This window comes from Salvia hispanica, chromosome 1 (assembly GCF_029641045.1).
Source record: "Salvia hispanica isolate PSC_SH4W2 chromosome 1, Shi_PSC_v1, whole genome shotgun sequence".
Classification (NCBI taxonomy): domain Eukaryota; kingdom Viridiplantae; phylum Streptophyta; class Magnoliopsida; order Lamiales; family Lamiaceae; genus Salvia; species Salvia hispanica.
The window spans coordinates 8,376,379-8,390,786 of NC_142692.1; the positions used below are offsets into that span (position 1 = coordinate 8,376,379).

At 35.1% G+C, this 14,408-nt stretch overlaps 3 protein-coding genes across 3 annotated transcripts; 1 reads left to right on the forward strand and 2 right to left on the reverse strand.

The window, feature by feature from the left end:
* Positions 1-3,204: 3,204 nt before the first annotated feature.
* On the reverse strand, positions 3,205-4,865 carry LOC125221343 (F-box/LRR-repeat protein At3g26922-like). The gene is made up of 3 exons (XM_089063244.1): positions 4,373-4,865; positions 3,603-3,988; positions 3,205-3,518 (listed from the first exon to the last, which is right to left on the reverse strand). The coding sequence occupies exons 1-3, from the start codon at positions 4,863-4,865 to the stop codon at positions 3,243-3,245; spliced, it is 1,155 nt and encodes a 384-aa protein (XP_088919370.1). The 3' UTR covers positions 3,205-3,242.
* A 3,931-nt stretch (positions 4,866-8,796) lies between these two features.
* On the reverse strand, positions 8,797-10,239 carry LOC125221342 (F-box/LRR-repeat protein At3g26922-like). Its single transcript, XM_048123464.1, has 2 exons — positions 9,313-10,239; positions 8,797-9,057 (listed from the first exon to the last, which is right to left on the reverse strand). Exons 1-2 carry the CDS (start codon positions 10,237-10,239, stop codon positions 8,797-8,799), a joined length of 1,188 nt encoding a protein of 395 aa, XP_047979421.1.
* Positions 10,240-10,881: 642 nt separating this feature from the next.
* On the forward strand, positions 10,882-12,699 carry LOC125221341 (F-box/LRR-repeat protein 25-like). Its single transcript, XM_048123463.2, has 2 exons — positions 10,882-11,793; positions 12,226-12,699. Exons 1-2 carry the CDS (start codon positions 10,882-10,884, stop codon positions 12,487-12,489), a joined length of 1,176 nt encoding a protein of 391 aa, XP_047979420.2. The 3' UTR covers positions 12,490-12,699.
* Positions 12,700-14,408: the final 1,709 nt, after the last annotated feature.

A 14,408-nucleotide genomic window follows, 5' to 3' on the forward strand; every position in this document is an offset into this window, starting at 1 on the left:
TTCAAAACCCACCTACCATTCTCAATTTAATCTCGTGGGCTGTAACGTGCATAATGTTAGGTAGAGGTAATTTTAATTATTAAAATTAGGTCGTTAAGAGTGACAATACTGTATATGGTTATTAATATATATTCAAAGCTCGTATTTTTCGATGTTTTGCTTTGTCTTATCGAAATATTTATTTATATAATTAAGCCAAGAAACAGTGGTATCATATTATATGTAGTATAATTCGGCCGGAGAGATTACATTGTTAAATAAAGTAAAATGGGTCAAAATCATCATATATTAGCTGCGATAATTCAGGCGCGAATGCACAAAAAATATTATAAGGGGCTTTATTATGCCTATTTTTTTTTTATAATCACATCTATATATTAAAAAGTAATGCACTGCACGATTATTAATAGTAGTACATATTTATAATACATCAACCTAACTTCAAACCAAACCATGTTCATGTAAGATATTTTTTACATTTTTTTTTTCTATTCCTCATTAATTTTAACATTTGATTCTTCCTATCTCAAATTGAGCCACACATATTTATAATCTAGATTAGCATTAGTAATTCTTGCTATATTTATATACTTCATTTTAATTTTATGTGAAACTAGAGCAAGATCGATAACCAACAAAATTTCCATTAACATGGGGGGTTTTATGCAGAGGATGTAGTTCGTGTATGTGGGGATATATATGAATAAAGTTTATCAATCACACTTCGTTGTCGAAAAATAAATATTGATATGTTTCGGTGGCCCCTCTTTTTGTGGACATCCATGTAGAACTTATTTGGATTTTAATAAACAAATAGTAAGAAGAAAGTATGCGATAAGTATCGTTTCGAGTAATTTTTTAACTCTTTGTTTATATTTACCCAGACAATTCCGAATTATTGGAAAATTTTGTCGCAATGGATTGAATAATCTTGTCGCAGTGCATAGCATAGATATTTAAAGAGATAAAATTGACTCCTAACTAACTTAGCAAAAAAATTTAAAATTCATGAAGTTAAAGGCGTTACTTGGGAGGTTAGAATAGCAATATAGTAAGTTTAAATAAAAAGGTTTTGATGGAAAGTGAATAAAAATAATGCAATGATTTGTTGAATCATATTTTTATTTTTAAGTAACAACCGAAATTATTGGTCTTCCCCTCAGCCTTAGGATGAAACTTGTTTGGCATGTTTTGTAGGGGTGATAACTAATCTAGGGATTGTATTGTTGAAGTAAAAAAAAAAAAGAATTTAGGACGAGATTTAATTTCATAGAAAACGCGCTTCATTATAGCTTCGTCGGAACATCATTATAAAGGTAAAATTATCCAAAAGTATATATATTAATCTTGCAATAATTAATAATATTAGTAAGCTGTCATTAACTCTAAGTCTCTAACAATAAATTCGACAAAATAGATAACATTGAATCTGCATCGCTATATAATTGAATTAACTTCAGTATAAAGCAAGTGTACTGAAATGCTTATGTATTTGATGTTTTATGCAACTCTCTTTATGTAAACATATAGAATCTCGCTAGAATCTATATAAAATTATCTTAATTTGTTATACGAACAAATACTTTAAATCGAAATTTTTATAAAATTTAAAATTTGGAGATATTTTAGGTATCAATCCTCTGACCATTTAATTAAGGATGGACGAGTCCCATGCCACTCGACCATACCCATTAGGTTAAAGGTAATATAATTAATAGTTCTATATTAAGATGTTAGTTTAATTGATCACTTAAAAAATTGATGAATAGAATTTCGCACATGTTTCCCGTGCAACAGTGTTCCACTTGATGCCCCAGCTGTATAATCGACAGCCATTTCACATGTTTCCTAAAGCTGCATTATCGAGTGTATGCTTTTCATTATTGTTATCATGTTTTATATATGATGAGATCATGTAAATATACCCTTTTTTCCTTTCTTTTATCTTTTTTAATAATTGGCATTGTGATTTTTCATTTTTTTTAATCAAGTTTAAAATTTAAGATTTTCAAGAAGTTAGCTGATTTGGTGATGGGGCCGAGACTACAAAACAATAATTAATTAATAATACTAACAATATTTGACGATTTCATAAGATTTACAGGATTAGTAAAAGAAAATAGAGCCTTAAACCCCAGGTCCACCAACGGAACTAATACTCTCGGCCTTGGGGATGACTTAATTAATTTTAACATACTAGTCATAAATAATCAGTAAAAAGAAATTGTACTCCATCCATCTTATTTAAGATGACCACATTCTTAAGTGACACAGGATTTTAGGAAGTGCTGTTAAGTGTAATAAAGTAGAGAGATAAAAAATAGTTGAATATTTTAATCAACAGAGATGATAGAGGAGGTTATTTCCAAAATTGGAAAGTGGTCATCTTGATTGAGACAAATAAAAAAGAAAAGGTGACCATCTTGAATGGGACGGAGGGAATATATAAAAAATTATACTGTATAATGGAATTTTGATTTAACAACGCCTCCGGATATCAAATTAGATAAATAATTTTTGTTTCTTTTTGATTAATTATATTTGTGATTGTTATTAGCTATTTCCCTCAGTCTGTCAGTAAGTGTCACAAGTTGACCTGACACGGGTAAGAAATGTAAAGGAGAATGAGTGAAAAAAGTTAGTGGTATATGAGTCCTTTTTTTTATATTAGTTTTATACTAATAGAATGTGAGTGTGAATGAATTAGTGGAATGTGAGGTCCGTTACCAAAAATAGCAAAAAATAAATGTAACAAGTATTGGCGAACAGATCGAACAATGAACTAGTGACAAGTAATGGTGGATGGATAGTATTTTCTAATGTGGCACAATGGGTTTAGCTATACTTGTCCACTCATTCCAACTTATTAGTTTAGTAGTAGTAATTTATTCCACACAAATGATCAGCAGATGCAGACCTGCGCTTAAACCTACACCACTTAACTTTATTTATAATCATTATTAATCATATTATTCTAGATAAGTACTTCTATAACTTTAAATCCCCGACTTTAAAGAATGAGTGATATAATTCTAAATTAATGCTAAAATCAGCCAATTATATTGATATTGATATGTTCTTTTAATGAGTAAAACATAGTACTACTAATCAAGTTCTAGTGCGGAGTAGGAATAAAACATACCAACCAAAATAATAATAAAATTAATACTATGATTGTCCAGATCATGAATATTGTTTGGAATCTATAAATTGTAACATAACTCAAACCAATATATTTGAGACTATGATGCTTCCTCTTCTATTCCAAACAGAAGTTTGAGTTGCTGTTCATCGCTGTCGTCTTCAAGCAAATCTTGGTAACTCTTTTCAACCACATTCACACCTTGTGGCAACTCTACCACCAACGATTCAAAATACAAAATCCCCTCCGTCAAGAAGTTCATCACTCTCCGTAGCACTGTAGAAAATTTCCGACGCCGTTGGATAATCTTCAGACATTTCATGTAGGGAAAAGGACAAGGGCTTTGCTCAATCAAACCACCATCCATTTCAAGAATCTTCATTTCCAAACACAAACAAATTACATGTTTAATTATTGTATATTAGTATAGTAAGAGAAAGTTAGAGAGAAAGTTAGGTACCTTAAGGGTGTCCAAAGACAATGCAACAATCTTAGCATTTCCAAGTTGTTGAAGCATCCTAACACAATTCAGAAGCATTCTTTCCTCATCGAATTTGCTAAAAAATTGTTGTTGCCTTTTATGAATGCTCAAATGAACTTCCTCCAGTATTGGGAGATTAACCTTGGAACATACCAAAGGTAATAAACCCTCATATCTAAACGAAGTAAGCAACGGAGCATAAATCTCCACCATCATATGCGAATACGAATATTCTTGATCAATAATTTCAAGAACTCTAAGCTTTGGAGCCTTCACAATAAGCCCATAAACCAAACTCCGCCCTATGGTAAGCTTCTCCAGCTCCGGCAAGCCCGAAAACGGCTCCTTCAGGCAAAAATAACACCCTCTATCTGAAAAATATATGAATAAGATTATGACAAAACGCTTTAATGAAATAATCATAATAACACTTTAATTAAATATTGCAGGCAAAATGATATCAATACATATATCTCGTAGAGAAATATCCTACCTCCGTTTACAAAAAAATAGACCATTTTATCATTTTAGGTTTTTCACCAAAATTAGGCCAATTTCTAAATAAGAAAAGTTTTAAACATTTAAATAATGTGGATCGTATACAATTCACTAACATTACTTTTTTACTCATTTCTCATCTCTACCAACTACATAATTATTATTAAAACCCGTGACATACATAACTATGTTTATTTTTAGTGGACGGAGGTAGTACTATATTCCTAAGTTTATCTGATAATAATACCCACCATCAATATTGACCAATGCAGTGCTTTCAAGATAAAGGGTTTTCAAATGTTGTAAATATGAGAAGTGGTTGGGTTTCCAAATCACGTAGCGGAACTGCCTAAGCTCGAGCTCCCGGAGCGTTTCGGAGGCAAAGAGCGCCTCTGGGAGCGTGAGATCCGGGCGGCAGTGCGCATGGAGGCGGAGGGATCGGACGCCATGATTGACGGCGTAGATCACGCATTGATGCACGAATGCCGCATCTGCGTGGACATGGCTGTCGAACGAGAGGTGGAAGCTGCGGATGGGAGCAGCGCCGTCGCGGTGGGAGAGGAAGTTGGAGACGAAGGCGGAGAAGCGGCTCATGAGGTGGAAGCGGAGATCGGGGAGAGAGAAGCTGAGGTTTTTCCATCGTGTGGAGAGGATGCTTGTTTGAACGGCTTCGTTGATGTCAATTAATGAGAGGATTTGTTGCAGAATTGCGTCTGGAAGTTGGCTGATTCTATCTTCCTCCATTTTCTCTGCATTATTTGATGGTTTTGATTTAGTTCTTGATAATATATGTGACACTTTCATGGCGTCCCTATTTGAAAAAATAATTGATTTGTTTTTTCTCCTATTGACTTTGTGTGAAGCACGTTGTTCCCATTATCATGCAAGTGTGTACTTGTATTTGTTCAAAAAACAGTATAGGATCAAAGCATTCAAATTTTATACTAAAAGACTTAACATATGATGATCATCATATTCATAAAAAAAATGGACGAATCCTTGATATAAAAATTTGCTAAATAATAGTTGTAACTTGTAATATTTGAAATAAGTTGATGGTCAACTTTGAATTTGCAGAATGCAAAACAATACTACTCCCTCCGTCCCGGCTAAGATGACACATTGCTTAGCCGGCACGGGATTTTAGAAGTTATTGGTTAAAGTGTTTAATTGGAGAAAGAGAAGGTGGATGTAGGTATTAAAATAGAGAGATAAAGAAAGATGGATATTTTAATAGGAGTGATAAAAAAGTGGTTGAGTGTATTAATTGGAGAGAGAAAGTTACCAAAAAAGGAAATGTGTCATCTTAGTTGGGACAAACTGAAAAGGAAAACGTGTCATCTTAAGCGGGACGGAGGGAGTAGTATATAAGTATAAATTTTGTCTCTAAAACAGAAGTTGTATACCAAATTACTAGTTTTATATTTTGTACAAAACTCAGTATATAGGGTACATGCGGGTACCTGCACCCGACGAGTCGGGTACCCGCTACTCGTTTCAGACAAAATGGCAGTCCCAATATCCATCCCGCACTGAATCGGGTATAACCTGATACCCGAGTTGGATATCTCGTACCCGTTCGATCTTTTTCATGTATTCCAAGGAAGAAATGATTAAGAAAGTCAATTCATGATAAATGATCAATACTTCATATTTACAAACACATGTTTGAACTTTATTTTTGGTGGCTAATTGGTATAGTGGTATTTATGCTTCTTCTTATATGATGTTTATCTCAAATCCTCCATTAAAAATATTTGCAAATCTTTATGCTAATTGGAAGTATAATGAAAGAAACTGTGTAACAACCCGCCATTCTAGGGTATAATAAATACGACAATCGCTATTTAGGCGGACTTAAAAGTAACAAGAACATAGACTAGGGTTTCATTTAAAGGGTTTTGACCAAGGTATTTAATGAACTATTAAAGCAATAAGTCAACGGCTTAATCAAGAAAAATCAATGATGAATAGATATCGTAAATTATGCTCAAAAGACAAGGGCTTAATATAATCCAAAAACGCATTTTGTCTCAATATTCTAAACCAAAAGGAATAAGTTAAAAAACAAACGATAGTAAGTTTCATGTTTCAGCAGAAGCAACCAAGAGAAAAGTGAAGTCATGTATGAAGACACAACCCCACTCAATATTTCAAGACAATCATATTATCATTCAATTTATTTGCTCAACACCGCCAACCGCTCGTCGTCGCTCAACTCGCACATAGGAAAAACACATGCAGGGCTGAGTATTTTAAACATACTCAGTGAACTCATGCCAAAACATTTTAATAGATATGCCATCCTTACCATAGTGAACTCGAGTTTGCATTTATAGAAGAATATCTCGAGTATCACAAAAATAATTTCATAGACTGGCCAGTCAAACATTTCCTCCCATTTTCTCAACAATCAACAATTCCATAGTGCGACGAAAGTGTGACCACACTATTCGCCCACGAGACCGGCCGACTAGCAAGGACGGCTCTCGATCCCAACTGTGTACACTAGTCTGATAGGGTTTGCGGCCCTACTCAGACCCGAATTCACCCTATAGCCTAATGGAGCGGACTCACAAACTAGGTATCAGGCACACAACGTAATCAAAACAATCACAGGCATGACATAACATTTTAATCCACCCTTATAACACCATAATCAATATTTTGGTAATAAAAGAGTTTAGTGAATAAAGCCCACCTCGACTCCTTAGATCACAAGTTCGTTCTTCCTCTTGCTATCACACCGAGAGCGCGAGTTATCACCTTTAATTTATGCGTAACACAAGTAAGTCTCAATCATCTACTCAAATTAATGCATGTTCCCAACGTATCCCTTTTTCCCCTCGATTCGTTTTATATTATCACTCAAAAATCAAGGCATGATTATCATATCACTTTCTATTCGTACCACAACTCCCGATCTGACGTTAAAACATGTCACGCATGAGTGTTTTACAACACACTTCACACGCATACACACAACACACATGCACACACACCGAGGCACGCACACACACACACACGATCCACACACACTCACATACACATCTCATTCATCCATTGGTTCCCCTTTTCACTCATTCTATATGCATGAAGGTTCAAGAACACCAATTAATCGGTTAGATGAGAAAAGATTAATGCAAAAATACCTTTTCTCGATAGAACGAACGGTAGAACAAAGTAGTAGCCTTGATTCTTCAAAAATTCTTGAGTTTCAACTTCAATTCTTCTCAAAAGATGAAGAAATATTGGAGAAAAGTAGAAGAAAAATTGAGAGAGAGTGGGAGAGAGGGGAGGCGTGTATTTGGGAGAGTGGGGGGGGGGGGGGGCATGTTTTTGTGTTCTAGGGTTAGGGTTTTGTTTCTTATTTATAGAGTTCAAGAGTATAATCCCACAATTAAATAAATAAAGATTTGGAAAGATATAGGGGAGGGAGTTGACGTTAATTCTGGTGAGAAATAAGGAGATTTCGAAATCTTAGGCTATTTAATTTGCCTATGATTTAATTTAGATATTTCACGAAGTAGAATAAAATATCACGGAGCAGAATAAAAATAATAATCCTCCCCAAATATTAGGAAGTGGCGTTAATTAGTGATTCCTCCATAGGGAATCAATTTCAAATATTAATTAAAATAGGATATGGCAAGATCTCCTTAGATATGACTTAATATGCTAGGATATTTGAATTTATTCATGGACGAGAATAAATAAGGGATCAAATAATATAATAAAATAATATCTTCTCGCATAAATAGGAGATTTTCGAAAATCTCCTTGGAATAAGCATAGGGGTCGAAAATTCTATGGAGAAAATAAAGAATAATCAGACTTTGGATTTAATTTGGATAATTATCCCAAACAATAATTAAATCCAATAAAAATAGAATTCCTCTCCAATAAATAGAAGTGGTCGAAAATTCCAATTAAATAATGATGTTCCTATTTAATCTCACTCATCCCTTAGGAATAATTCACCACAATATTATTTCGCCATGCATCAAAATATTCACATAATTACGTCACAAAATCCACCATTTTTAATTCCACTCCATCTTCACAACACATTGACCTTTCAACGGCCACGTCATATTTTCCACAATATTGACTATTCAGTAGCCACGTCATATAATCAACAAGTTTGACTATTCAACTCAAACTAAACTCCAAATTGCAATTAGGTCACAAAGAATCATGCAATAAACCACTCATCATCTAATCCACATACTTCATAGCATTAAAAGCATTTAATGCAAAATTTTATGTCTCGAAAAATTAGGGTTCGAAAAAGTGGGGTGTTACACTGTGTGCATTCAAAATTAAAAATAAATGTTTTTAAAATACCTATATAAATATCGGGTATTTCGGGACTAACGGGTTAACCCGGGCCGATACCCGCAAAATCCAAAATAAGAATACCTGATCCCGTTCCGTTTCCCAATTTCGCCAGGTAGCGGGTACCCGATAACCGTCGGGTATCGGGTCGGGTTGGGAATTACCCGTTACCCGCTGCCCGTTTCGACACCCAATAGGGAGTACATAAAAGAAAAGAGCCACCAATATTTTTCTGATTGGGAAGTCGTCTCAGTCAATAAATAAAGAGACGAATATTGCAAAGATTTTTGATATAAAAATTTTGATTCAACTATCTTTTAAGATGATGTTTCATCTTCTATTCAAACATACGTTGAAGTAGTTGAAGTAAATCAGCGCCGCCGTCATCACTGTCGGACAAATTGTGTTCAACCACATCCACACCGTGAGGTACCTCCATCGTAAATGAGTCACAATGCAAAGTTTTTACAGTCAAGTAACTCATCACGCATTGTAGCACTGTAGAAATATCCCAACGCCCTTTGATCAATTTCAGACGTTTCATGTTGGGAAATGGAGAAGGGCTTTGCTCAATGAAATCACCATCCGATTTGATAACCTTTCAGTTTCATACAAGCATTCAAGTAATTAGAATAAATATCGATAGCTAAGACAAAAGATATATAGACTAGATTAGGAAATTAGTTTTAGTTAATACTCCTATCAGATTCCTAGGTTTATTTGATTGAACTGTGTGCCGGAAACAAATAACGCAACTATTGAGTTATCTACTACTATAAATCTAGATCATATATTCGTATATATTAGTATATCTGTGTGTGTGTCATTAGATGATGATAGAAATTCAAAATACCTCGAGGGTGTCCAAAGTCAATACAACAGTTGTAGCATTTCCAAACTGGTGAAGCATACTAACACATCTGAGATCCATCCCTCTCACGTTGACTCTTCTATAAACGTCAAAATAGACTTCCTCCAACATTGGAAAATCAACCTTCAAACATTCAAAAGCACAAAGCCCCTCATATCTAAAGCATGTAAGCAACGGAGCAGAAATCTCTCCCATTCTCCTCTCTTGATGGAGATTAACACTCTCGGTATCATCAATAATTTCAAGAAACCGAAGGCTCGGAGCTTTCACAACAATCCGGGAAACAATACATGAACAGTGGCGCAGAGTAAGCTTCTCCAGCTCCGGGAAACCAGAAAAAGGCTCCTTAAGGTCAGTATCAATATGGCTGGTGAAGTAATATCCTTGGAGACAAAGGGTTTTCAAATGTGGGAAGGAGAAGCATGAAGGGAAATAAGCGGTGTTCTTGATCTGCGTCAGCTCGAGTTCTTGTAGGCTTTCGGAGGCGAACAAGATGGGCTCGTGGTGGTAGTAGTATGTGCGGAGGCGGAGGGAGAGGGACTGAACGCCGTGATGGAGGGCGTAGTACACGCACTTCTCTATGAATGGTGCGGATGTGCGGACGAAAAGGCTGTCAAATGAGAGGAGGAAGCTGCGGATGGAGGTGGCGTTGTCGCTGTGGGAGAGGAAGTGGGAGATGAAGTCGGAGAAGTGGTGGGAGGTGGCTTGGGCGGCTTTGTAATTGTTTAAGGGGGAGTGGGTGTGGGCGGCGAAGCGGGTGAGGTGGAAGTGGAGATCGGAGAGGGAGTGCCAGAGGTTTTTCCATCTCCTGGACAAGATGCTTGTCTGAATGGCTTCGTGGATGTCCGTAAAAGACAGGATTTGTAGGAGAATTTCGTCTGGGAGTTGGCTGATTCTGTCTTCTTCCATTTTTGACAAGATTTTGATTTGATGATGATGATGATGATGGAATGATGAGTTTTGATGCTTTGGTGATATGTATGTATATGAGTCAAGTGTGTGAAAATTTTCTTGGTGTCCAAGGTTAATAATTTCACTAATTTTAGTGAAGCACGTTATTTCCATTATCGTGAAGTACATTTTTTCATTTTGGGTTAATAGTCAACTGAATTATTATTATTTGCATAGTATATTGTTTCTAGTGGGCTGAATTCTCTATCGTTAGGAGATTAATGACATACATACTTCCTCTAATATATTAATAAGTACTAATATCATTTAGTAATTAGTACTCCCTCCGTCCCATTAAAGATGTCTCACTTTTCTTTTTTTTGTCCCAATCAAGATGACCCATTGCTTAAAATGGAAACCCTTTTATCTCTACTTTATTCTCTCTCTTACTTTACTCTCTCCATTTAACACACAAAATAAAGTTGTATAAAATTTCGTGCCTTCCAAAGAAGGGATCATCTTCCTTGGAACAGAGAGAGTAGTACTTACAACAGACGTGCTCTAGTCAACCAAGAATAGACGTGGACACCAAGAGAACTACACACATAAATATACACATCACCAAAGCATGAAACTCATCATCAAAATCCTCTAAAAAAAATGGTAGAAGACAGAATCAGCCAACTCCCAGATGAAATCCTCCGACACATCCTCATATTTACAGACATCAACGTCGCCGTTCAGACAAGCATCCTCTCCACACGATGGAAAAACCTCTGGCGCTCCCTCCCCGATCTCCACTTCCACCTCACCCGCTTCGCCGCCCACACCTACTTCCCCTTAAAGAGCTACGAAGCCGCCCAAACCCTCTCCCACCGCTTCTCCGACTTCATCTCCCACTTCCTCTCCCACCGTGACAGCGCCACCACCATCCGCAGCTTCCACCTCTCATTCGACAGCAGCAAGGTCTACGCGCACCATGAATTCATTGAGAATTGCTTGCACTACGCGATCAACCATGGCGTTCAATCCCTCCGTCTCCACGCCAACTACTACAGCCATGGGTCCATGTTTCTTGCCTCAAAAAGGCTGCGGGAACTCGAGCTCATCAAGTTCAGCTGCGTGACTTATTTACCTCAACACTTTTCTTTCCCACATTTGAAAACCCTTTATCTTGAAAGCTATCGATTCACCGGTGATTTTACTATCTCGGATGAGCCATTTTCGGGTTTTCCAGAGCTGGAGAAGCTTACTCTGCGAAGGTGTAATGTTTCTGGGCTTGTTGTCAAGGCTCCGAGGCTTAGGTTTCTTGAAATTATTGACGAAACCAACAGTTCGTATTTCGATCAAGAGATGAGGATGGGAGAGATTTCTGCTCCATTGCTTACTAGCTTTAGCTATGAGGGTTTTTTTGCTTTTGAATGCTCAAAGGTTGATCTCCCAGTGTTGGAACATGTCTACTTCGACATTTATAAAAGAGTGCATGTCAAAGGGATGCATCTCAAATGTGTCAGGATGCTTCAGCAATTTGGAAATGCTACAACTGTTGCATTGACTTTGGACACCCTCAAGGTATTGCCAATTCTTATCCTAATCACAAGATATGAGCATGATCTAGCTAGATTTCATACTAATTCATATTTCATGTTGAGAAATTAAACACAACACTTAGAAAAGTCACTTGTTGTGATTTGTTCTAGTTTTTTATTGTGTTTAATCCACTACTTTCGGTATTAAACATGAAAAATTCTTGGTACACAACTCTTGTTCTTTATGTTCAATTCTAAACTTTTTACCTATTTCTCCATAACACCATAGCCATAGATCATGAACTTGTGTCAGAATTAATTAATCAATTAATAAATTAGTAAATCTTATTTACTTAATTATTACACAATATACTAATCTAATCTATATATATCTTTCATATCTCCGCCTTAATTTGTTTTAAAGTACTGGAACGGTGTTGCTTAATTAATTACTATGCTTGTTTTATAATCCAAGGTTCTAGAATCGGATGGCGATTTCATTAAGCGAAGCCCTTCTCCATTTCCCTACATGAAATGTCTGAAATTGATCAAAGGGCGTTGGGATATTTCTACAGTGCTACAATGCGTGATGAATTATTTGACTGTGGAAACTTTGCATTGTGATTCACTGGTGGTGGAGTTTCCTCGTGGTGTGGATGTGGTTGAACAAAATTTGGAGGATTTGTCTGACGACGACGATAGTGATTTAATCCAACGACTTAAACTTCTATTCGAATAGAAAATCAAACACCATCGTCTCAAAGATGAAATCTTGACTCCGTCTTCATCCATTTTTTATGATTGTGATTTTAGATGCATTGGTGATTTTATATGTCAAACATTTTTTAAGAAGGACAAATATATTAAGAAAGTTGTATTATAGGTGTATAATACAAATACTACTTCTTAATGTTATCAAATATAATAAGTACTCCTACATAGTAGTAGTATCTATTTAGCGCTACGTATGAGAGAAATAAAAGAGGAATTGATTTCCTATGATTTTATTAGAATTTAAAATTAGGTACAATATCATAATACTATATATATTTATTCAATTTTTAATTGTGGAATGGATTCCTTTTTACTAGTAATAAATAATACTCCCTCCGTCCCAGTTTTATAGTCACATTTTGCCATAAAAGTCCGTCCCACATTTATAGTCATATTTAGAATTTTCCATATTTGGACATAAAATTTTACCCCATTATTCACTAAAATTACATCCAAATGCCATTATCAACACAAAAATAAACCAAAATAAAAATAAAAAATCAAAAAGTCATCAAGGGACTCACCTTCAACCAACTCACTTCATTTATTACACACTCCTTCATCTCACTTCATTTATTACACACTCCACCATCTCACTCTTCCATCTCACTTCATTTATTACACACTCCACCATCTCACTTCATTAATTACACACTCCACCAATTCCTTAAAACTCGTGCCCTAACTAAATGTGACTATAAATGTGGGACGGAGGGAGTAATTGTTGATTTATGGTTGGATTATGGAGTGTTGACCTGTTTTCGTAAATGGACTGGGTTCTTAAATTATGGGATAGAAATTGTTATATTGGGCTTTATTAAAACCAAATTCAAAATTAAATATTGGGCTACATCTGGTGCGCCAAATTGAAATACTTCAATTCAACTGGAGAGGGACCAGAGCAGGAGGTACTTGATAGTACTCCTTTTATTTTTCGCATATATTCCTATAACTACAGTCGTTTATAGTTTATACTCCATCTGTTATCATTAAAATAAAATATTTTAGTTTTTAGGTTATCTCACTAAAAATAAAATGACTTTTAAAACGAAAACAAAACATTTCGAATTTTTTACTTTATTATCTCTTCATTAATCCACAAAATAACACTATAGAAAATTTTGTACCGAAAAACAAATGTTTCATTTCCAATGTAACAGAGGGAGTATATACTAGTATCATTTTATCATTCTAGGGTGTCCACCAAATATAGTTTCATTTCAAAATGATTTTTGTTTCATACTTTATTCACTTTTTCTACTTCTCACTCTTACTTTTTCTTCTCTATCTCTCTTACTTTTTCTCTTTCACTCTTCTACTGTATCTATTTTCTATATTCTATGTCTTATTTTACCAATTTATTATTAAAACTCGTGTTGTCCATAAATTGAATTATTTTTTATGGACGGAGAAAGTAAAAGGTTAATTACTACTAGTATCCAACTAAGAAAATTGGAAGAAATCTATGATATTTCACTTTTTCAACTTCTCTTTCCTACTTTTTCTCTTTTACTTTTTTACATCCATTTCTTCTAGTTTTTCTCTCTTATTTTATCAGATAAATACGAAACTAATTACTATTCAACTAAGAAAATTGGGAGATAATATATACTATTACAACCCAAAGGAAATATCATAGATTTTCAAAAGGCAAATATCATAAATTCAAAAGAGCTAAAAGGAAAAAGTGAAATGAAAAGAGCAATAAAAGAAATGAAATAGGATATATAGTAATTTAGATTCAGTGGCGATCAATTTATACAGATTCTTGATACTGACTCCTACAATGTTGAACAAATAATGGGCTATTTATGCCGGGCCCAAATCCGGTTTTAGCCGAAAGTATTAATTGCTCAAATGGGTCGGGTCTTTTCAATATGGGGG